At 41.1% G+C, this 22,102-nt stretch overlaps 1 protein-coding gene across 3 annotated transcripts in view; it reads left to right on the top strand.

Moving 5' to 3' along the window:
- The window catches only part of ANTXR1 (ANTXR cell adhesion molecule 1), a 241,630-nt gene that overhangs the window by 48,542 nt on the left and 170,986 nt on the right, over positions 1-22,102 (top strand). For all 3 annotated transcript variants that reach the window (XM_082356369.1, XM_082356371.1, XM_082356370.1), the window contains exons 4-8: positions 8,511-8,592; positions 9,155-9,188; positions 10,465-10,544; positions 13,087-13,155; positions 14,585-14,665. In XM_082356369.1, the coding sequence (XP_082212495.1) occupies positions 8,511-8,592; positions 9,155-9,188; positions 10,465-10,544; positions 13,087-13,155; positions 14,585-14,665 (346 nt within the window). The remainder of the gene's footprint in view (positions 1-8,510; positions 8,593-9,154; positions 9,189-10,464; positions 10,545-13,086; positions 13,156-14,584; positions 14,666-22,102) is intronic.

Genomic DNA, 22,102 nt, shown 5'->3' with positions numbered 1-22,102 from the left:
TACAGAGTGAAGACTGGACTATGTTTAAAAGTTTATCTAAGGATCTTTTCAACCTTCAGAACTACTTGCCTCCACTACAATTTGAAAATTACCCCTTTTCCAGCTCCACCAGAAAAGAGAAGTATATTCTCTGGCAAAATTAAACAAGAATGGTTTCCTGGACGGACACCAGGCATGGGAGATTATGGAGATGTGCATAACAAATGTTGCTACTTCCAATCCTCCCCCTTGTCAATTCCAGAACTAACACAAAGGAAAGAGTTTGGAAACTAATTCTCTGTAGAAATAAGTATTTCAGAGGGGGAAAAATGCTCATACATTGATATTTGAGGGTCCTCAATGAAAATATCCTGTTGACAAAAACTGATCATCCACCAACTGGCATACCCCACCATGCACACAGAGCTTCCAACAAGTCTTAGTCTCACTCATCTGCTATGAACAGATGTATAGTCAAAGATCACTTCACATTTGAAATCTTTACCAGGAAAAATTAGGAAGTGAGTACTCTTTCAAGAAGTTGTGTTTTGAAGAGAAATGCATTGAATTGGTCAATAGCTAGAGGGAGATGTGGGGTCACAAAAGATTTATTTTGTTAAGATGAAAGATACTAGAGTATATTTATATGCTGATAATCATCTCCAGTATTTTTCTTCCTGACTTGAAACAAATGTGTAGTCACAAATATTTAGAAAAAAGCCTTTTCAGTATGTCTGCTTCTAGTTAGGATGTAGAGGCATATGAAAAACCTTCATTTCCATGGTCAACCAGAAAAGTCCAGACAAAATAAAATTCATATGTTCTTCTGGGGCTAGCAGACACACAGGAAGCACTGATGAACTGAATTAGAGAGAAACAAGCCCTATAGAGCTGAGCAGAGATCTACAGAAACTTCCATACTTGGAGGTAGATACCTGATCTGGCTAGAGAAATTGGAAATGTAGGCCAGCCATGGACAGAGACTTTTCAGGCATGAGGAAAAGTCAACTGAGCCTTAGACAACAATGTGTGCCAGAGGGATGGATTATCTGAAAGATCCCCAATGAAAAAAGAAATTTCTTAGCCTAATAATTCTCCCCTCTCACCCACACCTCTGCATTTTTCCAAGAAAGTAGCAGTGGAGGACTTGTTGAAAAGCAGAGAGAAATCACTTAATCCCACGGATACTTGTGGTACTTGGATTCTGGAGTCCTAAGGTCAAGCAAAATTATCTGAAGCTGTGCCTAACTCCCTCCCACCTCAAATACAGGAAAGATCACAAAGGCAGGGCAGGGCAGAAGGCTGGGACTTCGGCCAATAACACTCTAGGGAATACACTGTAATTAAAGCTGTGCTCCAACCCAAAATCAACCTAACTCAAGGGAGAATCTAAATATTCAGCCTCCCACCCCAGCTTACAAAGATAAAAGGCTTACACTCTGCAATGAGTCAACAAAACAAATCAATATTATACCTAAGTTTCCACTGCTTTTTTAAAAATATACAATGTGTGAAATACAAACTAAAAGATTGTGAGACATGGGAAGAAGTAGGAAAATGTAATCCACAATCAAGAAAAAAACACAGGAATGGAAGCAAACCACAAATGACTCAATTATTGGAATTAGTAGACAGGGATTTTTAAACAACTATTATAAACATATAAAGAATTTACAGGAAAAGGTGAATATAATGGAGGAAAACATGGGATATCTGGGGAAAAAAAAGAAAACCGAGTGAAAACTGTGGACTGAAAATTTTTTCTGCAGAAAATGGATTAATGAACTTAAAAACACATTAATAGAAATTATTTAAACTGAAAGAGAGAAAGGGAAAAGATGGGGGTGGTGATGAACCAGATCCTATTATTTGTGGGGTAATATCAAGTGATCTAATATATGTATAATTAGAATACCAAACATGATGTTCCACACACGGATTCAAGAAGCTGAAAGAACCCCAAACAGGACAAATACCAAAAAAATAATAATAATAACCTAAGTACATCACAGCTGAATTCTTGAAAACCAGAATAAAGAAGGAATCTTAAAAGCAGTCCAAGGGGGAGGGAAAAGACATATTACAGAGAAACAACAATGAAAATCACTTACTTTTCACCGGAAAAAAAACACATGCAATCCGGAAGACAAAGGATCAATCTCTTTAAAGAGATAAAAGGGAAGAAAAGTCGATTTAGAACTCTGTATCCAGTGAAAATATCCTTAAAATTGAAGGTGAAATTAAGACATTTCTAGAAAGAAAAAAAAGCTAAGAGAATCATCACCAGTAAATCTGCACTACAAAATAAATAAATAAATGCTAAAAGAATTCTTTAAGCACAGAAAAAATGATACCAGGTGTAAACTAAAGCTACCTAAAAAGGGAGAGTACCAGAAATGGTAACTATTTTCTTAATTTCATAAAAAGACGATTATTTAAGACAGAAAAAATTAACACTGTATTTTGGGGTGAATTACGTATACAGAAGTAGAATATATGACAACGATAGCACAAAGGATGAGAGGGAATTACATGGAAGTATAATATTAAAGGGTTTTTCCATTATATGAGAAGTAGCATAATATTAACTTTTGGTAGCCTGTCATAAAATAAGGATAAATATCCATACAGCAACTGCTAAAATGAAATGAAAGGGAGGATATTACTATAGACCCTACAGATATTAAAAGAGAATAAAGGAATATTAAGAACAAAGTAATAGAAATAAATTCAACAATTATAATGGAAATTAATAAATACCTGCGCATGTTACTGTATATAAATTATACCTCACTTTAAAAAAATATAGCAAAGAATCTTTGGTTCAACATGCATCCTGATGTCATTAATCCTACTGGCCTATTCTTTGGTAAAAATTGCAAAGAGGACATATTTCTATACATTATAAACAAATGGTCAGAGTTGGTTGTGGGACTTCAAGACTCTAACAGCAAAAATGTCTTTAATTAATCTTTGCTATTCTGTTCTGTTTACTTCATGTTTTTTTGTAGTCAACCCTGGAGCCCTGAGACATCTGGAAATATTGTGAGTGTAGCATTAGTGGTTAATAGTGATGTGTGTTGAATGTATAGTTGAGGCTCCGAAGCCAAAAACTCCAGGACATTTGAGAAAAGTCAATTCCACAGAAGCTGTTGTACTAGGAGGCAAGTGGACAATGCAGGGCTAATGCTGGGTTTTGGGGGGTGGTGGAGATTGTTTTTATAGACTGAAAATGTGGTAGATGTTGCCTAACCCCAAGGAGGATTTTGCAGTAGAAGCATCACTGGGATACTTGGGGTAAAAAGTTGCTGAAGTGCTTCTTGACATGCTTATGTGCATTTATCCTTTAATGTTTTCATCAGCAAATATTAAAATGTCACAATACAACTGGAATCCCAGAAAGTAATCTTCAAGAAGTTTACAAAAATTCCCAGGGCAAGAGAAAGCCCTACAGACACTGTAACTGATTCTCCCCACTCCCTACCCATACAAACCAGCGTAGTGCTGGTTGCATGTTGTGTGCTCAATAAATAGTTGTGGAAATGAATGAATGGATGGATGGATGCATCCAAACTGGAGTCATTCATTCAACAACACATCCCTCTATGTCCATCATTAAGTGTCACAGGGGTTGCAAAAGGAGCACAAGACATATGGCCTGAAAACCCTTAACTTCTAAGTAGGAACACTGGCAGAAATACGAAACCACCAAGGAAAAGAGGCAACTCTTTAAGAGCAGCCTGTTTTCATAGGACTCCCAGACTCTGTCATTTCCCAGGAAGATAATATTTCATTTGGTAGTAACCAAGTCTTCAGAGAGGAGAGCTTCATATCGCCCCCTTTAAAAGATCTTTCTCCCAATTTTCTTTCATTTCTAAGAGAGCATTAAAAAAAATAGACTCTTTATTAATAGTCCTATTGTCCCAGAATTAAAATGGACCCACAATTTCCATGAAACCATCTGTGTTGTTTGCTTAGATGTAGGAACGTAGAGAAGGGGCATGGAGTAGGGAGGTGGGGCCGTAAGTCCTCTGACCTTTTACCAAGGAGGGTGGTATAAGGGTAGTGTGACCACTGCCTGGGACTAGTGAGCTCATCATATCTTGCCAGACACAGAGTATCAAGGATAAGGACAGTTTCCAAAACAGCCTTTGCTTGTTCTGGTACCAAAAAATAGAAAGCTCAAGAAAATACTTGTAAAGGAAAGGAAATAGGCTTAGAGAAAACACCCCAGTTCCCAGACTTTTTTTGCCAGGGAAAAAATACAGAGAAGCCAGGGAACCTTTTCCACAGCCCCATTGTGCCTTTTTTTAGTCCTCTTTTTAAAGTTTTAGTCTTAACACAATATTCCAATTTTAGTGTTACCAAAATGTCCTAAACCTCACTAGTCAATGACCTAGTCAAAGATAAGGGACTTCCCTGGTGGTCCAGTGGTTAAGAATCCACCTTCCAATGCAGGGGATGTGGGTTCAATCCCTGGTCGAGGAACTAAGATCCCACATTCCGCAGGGCAACTAAGCCCGTGCGCTCTAGAGCCCACGGGCCACAATGAAGATCCCGCGTGCCGCAACTAAGACCCAAGGCAGGCAAATAAATAAATAAATAGATTTTTTAAATGACCAAAGATAAGACCACATTTACTTTTTTTGTTCACATTTACTTTTAATGCCCAATCTTCACCCCCCTAATTGTCAGAAATTAGCCCCCCAACCCCATAATGCCCCTCAGCTGTACCAAAGTGTTTCAGGGTGCCACCTCTGTGTGCTCAGGAATAAACCTCAGTTTTCCTGTCCCAGCCTCACTCTCATATCCCAGCCTCACCCTCATGCCACCTTGTTTGCTGTTATCCTCATGAAACTGCCAACCTGCAGGGCAAAGTTGCCCTCTGCCAGGTGACTGCTAATGCCACCCTCCCCCTCCCTTTGGTGGCCTCAGGTGGGGACTCCGCTGTCATCTTTAACCCTCCTTCTAATGCATAGATGTATGCTCTTTCTCATTACCAAACGATAGAGTTGAAATTAAACTATGGCTTTCAATGGAATTTATTAAAATTGGGGGGAGGGCGTATGTAAAGAGGTACAACACAGAGAATGGTCTATAACCACATGGGCCCGGACCTGCCCTACAGTCGATCACTACCAGGTCAGCTCCTGCCTGGCCACCGTCCACATGGCCAATGAAGCTTATTTCCTCCTCCCACCTCTTCAGCAAATATTTGTTGAATGTCTGTAATGTTCCAGGTACTATAGCAGACACAGAAGATATAGTGGAGATCAAAACAGACATGGCCCAGCCCTGATGGAGTTTAAAGTCTAGAACTGAAACAAATGAACAAACTAAAGTGAACAGATAATCACATAATCAAATGTTATTAGTTATAAGATGTCCTAAGTGCTATAAAGCAACAATTGTGGGGTGCCATGTGAAGTCTAATTGAGGGAGCTAATTTGAATTGGGGAAGTCAAATGAGGCTACTTTGAGCAATTGATATTTGGGTTGGGATTGAAGGCTGGGTAAGAATTAGCCCAGTGAAGAGCTGGGCAAAGACTTTCCCCAGCCCCCAGGCAACAGTGACTGCAGGTGTGAAGGATCTGCTGGAGAAAGGAGCTTAGGAAGGCCAGTGGGACTCAGGTGAAGGGAGTGGGAGCAGAGCAGTGCAAGATGAGGCTGTCAGGGAGGCAGAGGATCCATCCCATGAAGGCCCTTGAAGGTCATGGTGAGGATTTGAGGTTTTATCCCAAGTGTAATCAATGGCTGGGAAGGGTTTTGAGCAGGGGAGTGAATGCCATGTTTTGATCCATATTTTAAGAACACTCTGGCAGCCATGTGGAGATTGAATGCAGGAGGGGTGAGAAGGCAGTCAAAAGACAGCCAGTGCCTTTCCCAATGGTCTAAGTAAGAAACGATGGTCGCCCAGACCATGAGGTTGGCAGAAGAGATGAAGAAGTGTCAGTTTCAAGGTATGTTTAGAGCACGACCGATGGAATCTAATGTTAGATTACGTACGGGAGCAGGAGAGAGGAGAGTCAAGGTAGAGGGGGTCAAAGAAGGCTTCTGGTTTCTGATTTGGGCAGCTGGGCACATGGTCTGATATCTGGGCAATGATAAGACAAGCAGACAATAATCAGTACATTTCCCAAAGTCTGAGTTACTTGGCCTTAAATATTCCACCTAAGAAGCATCAGCAGCCTGGGCCAGGGACAGGCTCAGGCTAAACCTTTTCAGTTTGTCTTTTAAAACCTCCAACCTGGCAACCAAGTCTCACCCATGACCACCCCATTACATCAGTTTTAACAAAAGGTTAATTCTGCATTGGACTTCCTCTTTAAGCAATTACCAGAATAGGCCAGTAATAAATTTTATCCATTCATTCATTCATTTATTCAAGAGAGAAACAGTTTAATATACTGACTGAGAGTAGGGCATCTGGGTTGAAATCCCACCTCTGCCACTTAGTAGTGGAGGGGCTTTGGGCAACTTCCTTAGCCTCTCTCTCTGTGACTCAACTGAGTCACAGAGTCCTTATCTGTGAAATAGAGATAATATTAGTATCTACCTCAAAGAGCTATCATGAGGCATAAGTAAATTAATTACATGTATTTTTCAAACAGAGCTTGACACAGTATAAGTACTCAGTTGGTGTGAAAAATTGCCATTGCTCTCCATTAATTCAAGTTTTACTGAAAACTGCCCACTGTCTTATGCTGCTTGGCAAAGTAGAAAGCCAGGCAGATTTTTTTTTGAATCAGGTGGATTTGACCTCAAGCCTCTGCCCTCCTACTTAACTAACCTCTCTGAACCCAAGTTTTCTTATCTATAATATGAGGGCAATAATACCCACCTTGAGTGGTTATTGTGAGGATGAAATCAGAAATCTTTGTGCAGGGCCTTGTATATAGTGGATGCTCAGTGAACACGAGGTTCTTTCCCTGCTCAAAAGAAGTTTCCCCACTTTATTTTTTTTTTAATTTTGTAATAGATCTTTATTGGAGTATAATTGCTTCACAATGCTGCATTAGTTTCTGTTGTACAACAAAGTGAACCAACCATATGCGTACATATATCCCCATATCCCCTCCCTCTTGAGCCTCCCTCCCACCCTTCCTATCCCACTCCTCTAGGTGGTCACAAAGCACCGAGCTGATCTCCCTGTGCTATGCGGCTGCTTCCCACTAGCTAACTGTTTTACATTCAGTAGTGTATATATGTCGATGCTACTCTCACTTCGCCCCAGCTTCCCCCTCCCACCCCAATGTGTCTGGTCTTTGTTGCGGCATGCAGGATCTTCGTTGAGGCATGTGGAATTCTCTCTAGTTGTGTGGCATGCGGGTTTTCTCTCTCTAGTTGTGGCACGTGGGCTCCAGAGTGTATGGGCTCTGTAGTTTGCGGCACGTGGGCTCTCTAGTTGAGGTGCGTGAGCTCAGTAGTTGTGGCGCAAGGGATTAGTTGCCTTGCGGCATGTGGGATCTTAGTTCCCCAACCAGGGATCGAACCTGCGTTCCCTGCATTGGAAGGCGGATTCTTTTACCGCTGGACCACCAGGGAAGTCCCTGGGGTGTTGCACCTTTTACTGACTTTCTATTGCCAGGCAAGTTCACAACTCTGTAGGCCTAGAAGATAACATGTAGAAAATTGGTAGTAGTCCCCACTTAATTTAAATTGTGCATCTCCACCCTCTGCCCCTAAAGAAACCCCAGAGTGAGGAGGGTAATTTCAAACCCTTTATGGGCTTATTCAGGAATGAAGTTCATATTCTTTTTCAGAAACTACACTTTCTTGCCCTTTTCAGCACAGTATGAAGCTATTTAATTGACGGGAACATGAACGTGGACATCTTACATCTCTGAGGGAATGGTCCACAAAGATTCTAATTGGTCCCCAAACCTTCACGTTCCCCACTGCTATCGGACCCTTTCCCAATACCATAACCCACTTCCTCTTCCTGCCCCACTACCACCTTGAGCAATCAAAGTAAGAAAACATGGGCACCAGCCCACAGAAAACACTCTTGGTCGTCCTAGAAAGCATAGATTGCCTGGGTCTTTATTTTCAAAGCTGACTACATGGTTTTCTCTGGCACAACTCTTCTGGTGGCAGCTTGCTCCAGACGCCTGCCCCTCCTGCCTGCGGTCCTTGTGGTGGCCTTGCCCTGGGTTCTTAGTACCCCCCTTTTTCTGGCTCACATGAGCCCTTTGCATCTTGATATAAAGTTGCCTAAGAAGACAAGTCTTAAGACTCGTTTCCAACGTAGAATGAAAACTTTGTCCTGTTCAGGGAATGGAAATTTTTCACCTGCACATGGAGATTCCTGAAGTGTCCTTTCCCTCAATCCTTGAAATCTCACTTATTCTACACTGTGGCCGACCCTAAATGGATAATTTACTAGAAAGACTTTCCTGCTGATAGGGTTTTGGGGGACTGTTTGGGCAATATAGACTATCCACGAAGATAAGAAGACTAAAGCATGTGACTATCAACAGCCAAATAAAAAAATGCTCTAATAAGACTAACAGGGTGTCTTTGGATTTCAGGGAACAGATCCGTCAAGGCCTAGAAGAACTCCAGAAGGTTCTGCCAGGAGGAGACACTTACATGCATGAAGGATTTGAAAGGGTAATTTTAAAAGAGTTTTAAACTCCAAAAAAAGATTGTGATGTGGAAACATCAACATGGGGATGGCTGATGAGACGAGACAGACATATTAAAGGAACTGAGTAACACCCCATGGCAAGAGTGAAAACAATTTTCCCATAAGTGTGTACACGATAACTCCATCCAAAAGAGCCGAATAAATGAAATTCCTTCTTCCTGCCCTGACACTGATGAAGGGTCTCTTAGCTAATGCTTGGCCGGCACTCATGAATCATGCCACACACAAGTCCCCTCTATTCCCAAGGTAATCTTTTCTATATATTTCTTCAGAGGTTGAGACAGAATTGCAATGACTTCAGTCTTAAGCAAAACAAGTCCCAGTCTATGAGAGGAAAGATATTGATCCAGGGTAACTTCAGATGAACATGATCCATTGATATTTGAGTGAAACCTGGGTGAATTACATAAAGAATCAAGACTGACCCAAGACTGTGGATCCAACACCAGAGATCACTGCCCACTATGGCATTTGTAGTAGCAAACAGTGGCTATATGTCTAATGACTCTTTCATATGTTTTTCAGGCCAGTGAGCAGATTTATTATGAAAACAGTCAAGGTAAGACTATATTCCTAATTACCATTATGAATTATTTAACTTTTTTTCTGTGTTTCCTTCTGAAAAAGTGCCTCAGTAATTTCATGTTTGAAAAGACACAGGATATTGCCTCTAATCCTTAAACACACACTCCGTCACAGAGGAGGAATGCATAGAAAGATGGCACGAATGAGGTCAAATTCTACTGTCCTGATGATTCCAAAAAAAAAAAAAAGTTATGTAAAAGTAATTAAGATCTCATTATGGACTACAGTCTGTAATGCTCATGAACAGCTTTGCATGTTGAATTCATTAAGTTAATAAATACTTGGAAGGGTTAGTGAAGTCTTGGATTTTTATGTCAAATTTAATTTTCTTGTCCTTCTCTGAGCTCCAAGCCTCTTCATTGCTGTGACTGGATACGATTTTAGATTAAGATACCAGTTTGGCTTAAACTTCCCTTCATTTAAGTGGAAAAAAAGGAATAAAATGTACTTAATAGCATGCTTAGCACAGAGAAATAATATTTATTATTATTATTATTTTAGTTATTATTACTATTACTACCCTGTCTTTCATGGGTAGCATTTCTTTATCTGAAGCAAATCTCTTAAAAGAGGTTCAGCATTAGAGCGGGGATTTTCCTCCCAGGCCTGTAGAGGTGTCCACATCCTCTTTCACTCTAAACTGCAACAAATAGGTCAGACCCAATATCAACAGCAACACTTGTTATTATAAAGCCACCATCATCGATGTTACTGGAAGTTTCAAAATCACTGAAAGAATTCTAATAGGTTTTGCCAACTGCAAAACCAATACTTTCAGTAATACTTCCAGTCAGCTTATAAATCATGATGACTGCTACTCTTTGCCAAACTCTTCAAGGGATGTTGCATATGTGGTCAAGGACAGCATGTGAGAAGGACCCCCGAAAGGCCCAGGTGGTCGAGTTTGCCCTCGGGCCTTGGCGAGAGTCATGTGGACTGTTGCTAGGAAATAGTCATGTTTGATTCACTGTAGCTACTCCCAGCTATCAGTCCAGCGACCATTTCACCAGGTTTGGCCTTTTTTTTTTAAGAAAGACTTGGAAACCCAGAAACAAAACATATTCCCCCTTAGAGTCTGTCCCACATTCTTCTTCGTGCCAGAGCTACTTCCGGTCCCCAAAGAAAAGTTGTTGATTCTCACAATACTGACCTTGGGTGGTGGAGCTGCGAAGAGACAGACGCCCAGGGCTGAGAGGGGGTTTCCCTTGGTGCAGCGGGATGAACTGAGTGGGTCTGTGTTGTTTGAGCAGGATACAGGACAGCCAGCGTCATCATCGCTCTGACCGATGGGGAACTGCATGAGGACCTCTTCTTCTATTCAGAGAGGGAGGTAAGCGACCGCCCGGCCTATGTCTGACATGGAAACGGCGCTTCTTCCTTCTGAAATGGGCTGCGGTCTTTCCACTCGGGCAAAATGTTAAGTGTTCTTTGTAAAGTCCCTGGATAAAATAGTGTCCCATACGTGAAAGATAATACCAATAACTCATTTTTAAAGTGAATCTTCATGTCTCACACCTGGTAGGTATTTTTCCCTTTTCCACAGATTTGCATATTACTCTGTGTTTTAAGGGACGAGATATATCTGCCATGCCTTTCTCGAAAGCAGTGTTGAAATACCATATGTAACTTTTCAACAAATCCATTGGTACTATTTTTCCTTCATTTCTACTAAAACCAGGAGGGAAAAGAATTACTTGAAATATGTGAAAGCCAATTTTATCAAAATGTAGTAATCACTGAAATTCTTCCTCTAAGAACCAAAGCTGAACATTAATTGGGGAAAAGTAAATTGTAATCAATCTCTCCTTCAGTATTTCTTTTTTCCTTTTCTTTATGCCCTTACAAAGCACTCCTTAAAGCAAGTGAAGGAATCCTCTCTAAATGAAGCTTTCAGTTTATAAAGAGATTCAGAAAAAGAGGTTTATCTAAGAGTTGAAAAGTGATATTTATATTTAGGAAATTCTTTCCTTTCAAATTTCACATTTGAGCTATATGTATATGTGGCCCCAGGAAACCAGTTCACCATAGGAATGTACTGAAGCCTCATTAGTGACAAAGGCTCATTCAGGCCAAGTTAGAAAGAAACACAATAAGGAAAGAGACAGGCAATGATGGAGGGAGATGCCAGCCTCTGGAGGAGGAATCAATCAGAGAATTACACTTATCTCAAGGTCTTGATTACTATTTAATTTAAGTTCAGCTCCGCAAGCAAGAAATTGATATGCATTCATTCATTCATTCATTCAGTGCTAACTGAGAGCTTGGCCTGTATGGGCACTTTGCTAGACACTAGAAACACACTGGTGAGTAAGACACAGTTGCTGCCTTTATGGGCTTTACTGTGTAATACTGTTCAGCTTTTTGAAGCCTCTGTTGGCAAAGGGCGTGAGGAAATTAAGTAGATAAACGCATTACTGACCCCCTACCCTAACTTGTACAAAATTTACAAGGGGGAAACCCACAAGTAAATATGACAGAGGCTCCCTGAGCATCCAGGAAATAATATATTTCTATACTCTACAGTTGAAACTGACTGTATAATGGGAATGCAAAATGGCTTATTTGGATGCTAAATAACCGTCAACTAAAGTAAAAACCCTAATAAGGAAATAACTGAATATAAAATAAATGATAGGTGTCAGAGGTTTAAAGTAGAGGTTAGTAGAAAAGAATTTTAGGTATGGCACACACAAACTTGGAAAAATATTTGCAGTGCCAATGCCAATAGGACGAAGGTGTCTGAAAAAGAAAGATAAAGCTCAAGATATATAAAGAAAATGAGCTTTTCCATTTTTGATAATACTATATAAAGCCCAACTAGAGGAGAAAAGCCATAGAAGTCGTTGCAGAGAAGGCTGGGGCTAGACTGTACCTAAAAGTTTATTTTATCCTGAAAGCAGCAAGAAATATTTCTAACATGAAGGAAAAAAGATGTACGTTTCTGTCCCTTCTAAAATTCAGTGTTAGTCACAAGTGGGTTTGAGTACTAAGAGAGGGGAAAAAGGGACGCGATTCAAATCAATATGCATATATTGAGCACCTACTATATGTTTACTATCAATGATTTATTAAGTTTCTACTGTATATACCAAGGATTTCCAATTTTTATTTTCTCTTCTGAAACAAAGAACCTGGAAGAGCCTGTAATAAATCAGATATTAAAATCAAGCCAAAATCTGGATATTATTCATTAGGTTACCCTCTCAATACTTACTTGTAGATAAAGTCATGGGTTCACCCACTCAAATATGGACCTTAAATCCCATACCATTGACCCAGTGTCTTCTTTGGGAATAAAAAAGGCCATATTCACGAAGGTGCTGACATTGATGAGTATCTGCATTGTTCTACGCCTCATGTGAGGAGCTCTGCATTTATTTTCTCATTTAATCTCCAAAGTACTTTACAGAGAAAAGCCAAGTGTCAAACGCAGGTATATTGGATTCCAAAGGTCACATCCTTTCTGATAGAGCACGCTGCCATTACAAAGGAAGAACGTATGTCAATAAAAATCCATCAGAGGAATAGAAAAGATAATCATTTCCCTAGAATATTTAATATGACTTAGCCTACAGTATCCTTTTCCTCCCCTCGTCATTCGAAGCTTCTCATCAAGACTCTACTTCTGTGGATCTTCCTCAACACTTCCCATTAGACTAATCACTCCCCTCACATCCACCATATTGCATTAGAATGTGATGTTCACTGGAGAATTGGCTCTTTGGGGACAGGGATTGCCCTCTCCCTTGTGGTACCTGGCATATAGTAGGTGCTCAATAAATACCTGATCACTGCAGTTAGGCTGGGTGATCTAAAAGGAGTACATTTGCCACTGCTTCTCTCTCTAAATGTCTTTTCTTTCATTGGCCCAGGCTAACAGATCCCGAGATCTTGGTGCAATCGTTTACTGTGTGGGTGTGAAGGATTTCAATGAAACACAGGTATGAGCATGGATTTCCTCAGGTCTGGGAGCCTACTCAGCTTGTGAATGATAGAAAACATGCAGTCGCTGCAGAGGGTGCATCAGCAGCATAAATACCCATTAGATGGATGATTTTTCCAGAAATGCTAAGCAGGGAGGGAATTATTGGATGCGTGAGGGATGTGAACCTATTTGCTAATGTGCTTGAGGGTCTTCAATGCAGACCATCCAGGCAGCATCTTTTTTGGTTGACTTTCTTAGTACATGTTAAATTGCCAGGAGGTCAAAATAGATCGAAATTAACTTGGAAAACTTGTTGGTTTTTTTTTAAATTTAATTTGATAAATCTGATTTCCTTATTTAAATGGCAAGCATCCCTTTTTTCTCATTAAAGGTGCAATGCATTTCAATACCCCCCAAAATGGAAATAATTGGCCAGTGGGCAAAAAAAGTATGTCCAAGTGTTCACAATAAGCAAATTGTAAAAAAGTGTTAGCAACCTAAATAGCTGTTCTTCAATGTACTTCATAGTTTCTTTTTGTTCTAATAACATTGACAAAGTTCAGGATATGTTGTTAAATGAATAACATAGGGTTACAAAACAGTATGGGAATAGTATGAATCTACTTTTTAAAATAAAATGTGTATATTTGTATAGGAAAAGTCTGAAAAACTATATCAAATTAACAGTAATAGAAAGATGATGGATGGATGGATGGACAGACAGATGAATTATTAATAACTTTTTTCTTTTTATTTTAACACTCCTGGTTTTTTGAAATTTCGCAATGATTGTGTATTACTTTTACAATCAGTAAAAATCCTGGCACTGACTGACTGTGGCAATCACAGCACTAGACAGAGTTTGGGAGTAGAAAATCTCCACAGATCAGTTTCTCCTTTCTCCAGTCCTCTGCTCCAAAAAGCAGGAGCAACCAAACCAATCTCAAGGCTCCTTTCCTCAATGAGCAGTTTGGGTGAAAGATAAGGGTCCCCATTCATTGGGCTCGCCCAACACCAAAGCTTGAATTTATTTTTAAAGTTGCTTTGAAAGGAAACTTGAGTCTGTTTGATTCGAATATAGTTGCCAACAGAAATGTGGTTGAATGGGAGAAAAATAAGCCAATGGCCTGCCCCCAAATCCATAAATACATCAACCCAGGCCAAATGTTCATCTAGCTGGGCAATCTTACCGCTGGTCCCAAGGAGACAAGTATTAAAACAAATGTAAAAGCTGGAACCGACCCTCCGGACCCGCTCCAGAGAGTACCCTGGTAATCTCATTATGACTGAGGGCTTCTCAGTGAGGTCCCTGAGCCCAGGCAAGCCCTCAAGTTCCTATGGGTTTTAAAAGGAGATGGAGGCCCCTGGACCCAGTGGCTTTCCTCAGTTCTCCACGTCCAAGCCTGACACATCTCCGTGTGTGTTTGTGTTTGCTGTGTCCTCAGCTGGCCCGGATCGCCGACAGTAAGGATCATGTGTTTCCAGTAAATGATGGCTTCCAGGCCCTGCAAGGCGTCATCCACTCAGTGAGTAGAGCGCTTCCTCTGAGAATGGATACCCGGGCGCTTTCTGCCCCCTGACCTGCTGTAGATACCCCAATTCCATCTCAGCTAAGGCTGGTGTTCTTCTACATTTCTTTGTATATCTTTATATCTGTCGTGTTCCACGTCTCCATCCTGCCGTTCACACGTGTTTCTTTTCTCATTCTCCTGTGCCAATTCTTTACCCTACAATGGAAAATCAAAAATGGAAAGGAAACTTGCTCTGGCAGCGAGCCAAACTTCAGGCAGTTCTCATACTGGAAGGACTGCAGCCGATGCTGTGCACTTGACCGACCTCAGCTTTCCCAACCGTGACTGCTTTCTGAACATTGCCGGCTCAGCCTATATCACTTGGCCATCAGAGGCACTTTCGACCAGTGGTTTTCTATCTTGGCTGCCCATTGATGATTATCTGAACAGGATTTTTAAGATCTTCCCAGGTGATTTTAATGGAACCACTGCTTTAGATCTATAATCCCCAAATATGAAGGTTTCTTTTTTTTATATTAAACTTTTATTCATTTAATGAATGGAACTTACCTGGAGTCACAACATAGATTCTTTTTTTTCTTTTTTCCTTTTTTTTTTTTTTTTTTTTGTGGCTCATTTGTTTTTGGTTTTTTGGTGTTTTTTTTTTAATAGTTGATTTACAATGTTGTGTTAATTTCCGGTGTACAGCAAAGTGATTCAGTTACACACATACAGACACACACACACACACACACACACATATATTCTTTTTCAGATTCTCAGATTCTTTTCCCTTGTAGGTTATTTTAAGGTATTGAGTATAGTTCCCTGTGCTATACAGTAGGTCCTTGTTGGTTATCTATTTTATATATAGTAGTATGTATATGTTAATCCCAAACTCCTAATTTATACCTCCCCCTGCTTTCCCCTTTGATAACCAGAAGTTTGTTTTCTATGTCTGTGGGTCTATTTCTGTTTTGTAAATAAGTTCATTTTTTTAGATTCCACATTTAAGCAGTATCATATGATATTTGTCTTTGTCTGGCTTACTTCACTTAGTGTGATCATCTCTAGGTCCATCCATGTTGCTGCAGATGGCATTTTTTCATTCTTTTTCATGGCTGAGTGATATTTCACCCTCATTGTAAAATATGAGGGTTTCAATGTTCCCCAGAGTTTGCACCGGCACCAGCCCTCTTTTTCATCCCATCCTGGTTTTTTATCATCCCTTTCCTATCAGTGAACAGGACCTGGCTTCCTGGGCCTCTCTTTTCTACCATCCATCCCCAGGCTAGGCCCTTGGTCCAGCTGGAATATTGGAGGATGCTAGTCTTTGAAGCCTCAGCCAGAAGGCCTGTGTGTGTGCTGCTCCTGTAATAAAGTCCAGGGTTGCTGAAGCCTCCATCTTTAGATTTGGGGACCAGGCAGACAGACAGTGGTTTCTCCAGTTGGAGCTTCAGACTTGGGGTCCAGGATGCAGATTCAGAGCTCAGAGGACCACTGTCCTCTTAAGATGTCAGTGGGGTCTTAATCCAGGGTTACCCATCAGGAGCTTGGGATCTGCCCAGCTCCCGCAGACTGACCTAGGAAACCTCCAACCTGGATGTGCCTCAGGCTTCCTCTCCCTCCCTCCAAGGTTTGCTTAGAACCCCAGCAGAGTGGAAAGCAGAGTGAGAAGTAGGAACTTTGGAGCTGGGCAGCCCAGAGTAGAAAGGCTGCCCCAACAGTTTACCATTTATAGATCCTTAGATGAGGTATTTCGCTTAGTTCCATATTTGTATAAGGGATTAGTGATAAGACACATGTCGTAGGCTTGTTTGAGGATTACAAGAGCTAACACTAGTGAAAATACCTAATATTTTTCCAGGCACATAATCAGTACTCAAGACATATGAATTATTTCCTCTTCCATGTCCCTTCACCATCATATGAGAAACCTTAGTGTCAACTTCCTCCTCACCCTCTAAATTTTCTTGAATATGCATAAAAGTCACCTGGGGAATCTTGTTTGCAATACCCATTCCCAGGCCCTATCCCCAGGAGCTTCTATCACAGTCAGTATGTGATGGAGCCTATGAAACTGCATCTTTTAAATCTGCACGTTTTAATCAGTGCCCCAGGTGTTGTACTTTCACCATCTTGATATATGTGACCTTACATTTTCAGAACTGTGAAAAATAATTCCACCCCAAGTTGGGAGTTCCTATCCTAAATATGTCCATATGACAGTCGTCTTCTTTAAGATGTGTTTGCGAGGAACAGAAACACACTTAAACCACCTTAACCAGAAAGTGAAAATTATTGAAAGGATAGAGAAGTTATCAGTGCCAATTATGGATCCCCAGGTGAGGAACCCCTACTGTAAATAACTTCTGGGGTCAGTGTGGCATACTTGACAGTATAAGTGACAAGAGATGTAATAACCAGGTAAAACAACACCCAAATAGTGATTTAGATAGACAGTTAACAGCAGGATTTTGGCCTGATCATGAATCCTGTGGCAGCTCAGAGGTCTACTGTTCTGGACTGGAGCCTTCATGAGAAACTGGGGTAGACCTGAATTCCTAAAAGACCAAGGATGGGTGGTGGGTAGCACCAGAGAAGAGATGGCATGACCTCAGCCCAAAGACCGGAAAAGAGCAAGCATATTTTTAAGACAATAATAATGCTTATCTGTCTGGTGGGAGAGTTTGGATAAAGGAGTCAGGAGTAATGGGAAATAAGCCGAGACATTGGGTTAGAAGCAGATTGATGAGAGCCTTGAAGGGATTTTGACTCCAACTTAGTGTAATCACTGAAACATTTTGAACGTCTAACAAGTAATATTTAAGAAGAGAATCTGATAGCAGTGTCCCTATATATAGAAAGGACACTGGGGGGGCCCAGAGGCAGGAACCCAGGCATGAGGCTACTGCAGAAGTCCTTTCTTCAGATGGCTGGGTTTAAACAGCGACAACTCTTACCTGTTCAAAGGTTCTTATGAGCCATGTGCCACATCATTCAACAGTTGGTTCCTACCCAAATAATTTGAGTGTTTTTATCTGCATAAATTGCCATTGTCCTTGAGTATTTCAACCTTAGCAACTCACCCAAGCTCAACATGAGCCCAGATGTTTGTAAAACTCTCCCTAACCCCCAATGGAAATCACCCCAAAGATGTTTAAGAAATTTTAGTGAAACAGTCTTCCAAAAGGGGGAAAAAATAATTTGAGACTCCAAACTTTTAGCTGAATGATAACATTCTTGTGAGCTTTTATCTGGGAGTTATGCTAGTGGTTTCCATCCTTCCAATACTTGAAACCCATGTTTATCGCAGTTGTTAATTCATTTGCCTGGACAGAAAAACAGGGACAAGCACAGCACAACTCATCTTTCTCAACTCAGACAGAAATAATTATGGCCTGAAAGTTGGTTAACTAATTTTAAGAAGTAGGTTCATTTTTCCTTCTGGATACTGAAAAGAAAGCTCTTGTTTCCTCCCCAATCCCTGCCGCCCCCCCCCCCCCCCCCGCCATCTAAAGCATCTATTCCAGCTTTTTCCCATGGACGTTGTTTTGTGGCTGGTTATTTTCTCATAATAAAGTAGGACTGGGCTTAATTATCCAAAATAGGAGTGCAGAGCAGCTTTCAAAAGCTCAAATAGTTCATGAAGTCTTAGACCCATGGTGACCTTCTTTTTTTATTGAGGTGTAGTTGATCTGCAATATTAGTTTCAGCTGTACAGCATAATGATTCAATATTTTTATAGATTATACTCCATTTAAGGTTATAAATTATTTGCTATATTTCCTGTGCTGTACAATATATCCTTGTAGCTTATTTATTTTATACATGGTAGTTGTACCTCTTAATAGTGACCTTATTTTTAAATCCCCAATCAAGGTGCAGGGGCTAATATTTATTCATTCCTCTAATACTCATTGAAAACCTTTTATGGTAGACTCTGGCCATTTGGTTATAAGTAAGCAGGTAGACACACTATCCTGGTGGAGCTTATGGTCTGGTGGGAGGGACACATAAAAACAAGTCAATAAATAAATATGTATAATTATGTGATACCATGTGACACATGGTATATAAGAAGTAACATATGACTGAGATTAAGAGTAAAGTGGTTGGTAAAGAACTCAGGCTCCTGTGCAGAGATAAGCTGAAGATGAAACAGAGTTGTTCATTGAAAGAGCATGGATAGAACATTCTTGTCAGAGCAGAACCCTAAGATGCTATATAACAGAATGAAAGAAGAGTAGGGCTTGGATGGAAAATGACAGAAGATGAAGGAAGCAGTAAGCAACGGCTAAATCATGTGGAGCCTTGAAAACAATGCTATTTTACTGTAAGGTCAGTGGGCAACCATAGCCAGATACAAAGTCTGACAATGGAACAATCATGCTTGCAATCAAGACTCTCAGGGAATCTAGAGATCATGGTGCTTTATCCAGCTCCCCTTTGGATAATGAATAAATAAACACTCAGGACAAGGAGTCATGAGGCCTGTGAAGAAGAAGAAAAATTACTATGATTTACTGAGCATCTTCTTTCTACCAGCTCCTCTGTTAAGCACTTCCACAACCACTCTCTGAAGAGGGACTTATTATCTCGATTTTACAGGTGAGGAAACTGAGGTGCAAGCAGTTAGATAAACTGCCCCAAGTCTGCCCACTCATAATGGTGGAGGAGGGAAGTCTGGGTCCAGAGAGCCTGCTGTTTCCACAATACTGGGCTGTGAATGTCTGGGGAAGTGGAAAATCACCACTGGATTATCAGAAGCTGATTATTCAAGGCATGGATACATCAAGTCCCCGGATTCTCTGCTTCCTCAATCTGATTCCTGTGTTTTGGTCTTTTTACTGTTCCTCAATCCTCTCTACTTCAAGGAGGAAGTACTTATGTGTCAGATTTGCATAACATGTTATTTTTCAAAGTGCCCTCACTTGTTTTCCATTTTAATCTCCCATCAGTGGGACATAGGAAAAAGGCAGAAAGAAATCAATGCCTGTAGATAACTTATTTGGGGGCCAAACATTGTTCCTTTTTCCCATTTAATATTATCCTGTTTAAAAATCACAACAGCCCTAGGAGGGAAATATTCCCATTTTACAGATGAAGAAACTGAGGCTCAGATACCCTGCACAAGAGCACACAGTTCTAATGGGGAGATCAGGGTTGGAACCCAGTTCCATGACTCCAGAGCCCAGGCTTTCTCCCACCTCTATTTCCTTAGGAAGGTAAAAATAAGAAAAGTCATCATTTAGTGAATTCTTAGGTGCTAGACCCTGTGAAAATCACTTTACATAGTCATCTCATCAAATTCTCACCACCACAATTTAATGTAGATATTATTACTCCTTCTAGAGAAGCAGATACTCTAAGGACAGAGAGATTAGCTAACTTGTCCAAGACTACACAGCAGTGGGCAGTGATCCAGAATAGACTCAGCTCTGTCTCTAAGGCCCATGACAAGGTGACCATAGTGCTCTAGTGAATGATGTGGGTAGGCCAGGAAGCAGCTCCATTTCAGAGAAGGGGACCCTGAAGACCAAAAACGTGAAATGACTTGACACAGTGCACACAGTGATAGCAAAGGCAAGACCAGAACCCAGGTGGGTTCTCTGATCTGAGTGCACCATGGGTGGGCAGGAGAGCTCTTTGCCATTTACTATTAGGTGGAGAGTGCCTCTGAAAGATCTCAATTTCTGCTCAATGGATGAAATTCCATCATCATCATGAGAAGCTGGCAACTTGACACAGGCTGAAAGGAACGTCTCCCCTTCCACACTTGCTCAGGACTCTACCTCGGAGGACAGAATTCCTTCTTGTTTTTGCAGAATTCGGTTGATAGAATAAGACAAAATTTGGATGGTTGGAAGACTGGAGCCCTTTAAGCCAGTAGAACTGTAAAGGAAGAAACTATTCCTTTGCCTTTTCTTATTGTGGCTTCCTCGGGGAATTTCCACTGACCACAACTGGTGAATGTAGCGCCAGCCCTCAAGTGAAAATATGAAGCAAAGGTCCAGTGAGGCTCCTGGGTCTTTGTTTGCCTTTTCAAAAGTGCTGCAGGCAGTGAAATGGGAACCTACATGAAAGCTGGGTTTGGATAACACTGAAATGGGTCTGCAGCTTTGAATCCCAACACTTGGCCTGGTTACCATGATGCCAACTCCTCCTTCCAGCTGTCCCCACTTCTTGTGCAATCAAGGGCGGTACCTGGAACCAGGCACACTGTCTCTGAGAAGGAGAACCCAGCCACTGGCACCAAGCCATCTCCATCTAGGAGCATTTCCCTAGAATAAATATTTAAGCCTGAGTAAGGCCTCCTATTAATGCGAGGGTGAGTCAGCGCCTAGAGCTTTCTGCATGTTTGATCAACAATAAACAAGTATTGGGCAAATGTGACTATATTTGCAAGGATTTCTTGCAAGTTTTGGCACAAACATCCTGTTTTCAAGGAAGCTTTAAGATTACCGAAACTGAGGAATGAATCTATTCCGTGGTGTATATATATTTATTTTATTTATGAAAACCATGTCCTGTGCTGGTTTCTCCCTTCCACTCATGGGAAGGTGAAAGAAATGGAGCCCCTGATCCAGCCCTGGTGAAGCTTTGACAAAAGGCAAAGCCGATCTTCCTCGCTTCCCTCCCGTCTACTCTTCCAAGACCCCCACGAGGAGCTCCTAAGGGTTTTCCTCAAATCAAAATCTGCATCACATTCCTGTAGTCCTGGAAAGTACCTGACTTTACTGAACCAACTCTCTTTCCAGGGCTAGCAGAGGGGAAGGCCCGTTTCAGCAACAGCCCTTCTCATAATCAGCCTTACTTGTGGTTGGAAGAAACCACCCTTATTTGTGATCGGAAGAAACCACACTCTCCTCCTTTGCCCCATCTGAATGCTGTCTCGAGTTCTGTCTCAACTTCAAGGCTATGCTCCTGTCCTCTCTTCTCTGAAGAGCCTGCCCTGGTCTCTCCTATACCTTGAACTCTCCCTGCCTTGAGCTCCAGTGGTGCTAATTGTTGGCATCACTTGCTTGGCACATGCCTTTCCTCCTGGTCAAATGCTAAATTGTGCAGTCACAGAGACCGCCCCCTTTGTCGTATTCCCCGTGGTGTCCAGTGCATTTATGTGCCGGGCTGTGCATATGTGTTCACTGTAAAGCAGGGCAGAGGACTGCAGAGTGTTCGTGACCTGCACTGCACCACAAGTGGGCAGTTTTGTGGCTCCGTTTCTTGTAAAAGCCCGTTAGTCCTTCCCCCACCCTCTTTTCCAGGACCGTATCTATAAAAGATGGCATTTTGTGCCCCATTCACATTAGCAGGCCTGGAAGCATAAATAGAATCAATTGTAGTTTCTGTAGTGAGCAGAAAATCTTTTTAAAAAATCATTTGCCTCAGCAGTCTTTAATTAGACTCAGACTTTGCAGACATTCAGGCCAGGCATTTCAACTAAGCTATTTT

This window comes from Balaenoptera borealis (assembly GCF_965194805.1).
Source record: "Balaenoptera borealis genome assembly, chromosome: 15".
Lineage (NCBI taxonomy): Eukaryota > Metazoa > Chordata > Mammalia > Artiodactyla > Balaenopteridae > Balaenoptera > Balaenoptera borealis.
This window is presented reverse-complemented; position numbering and strand designations above follow the sequence as displayed.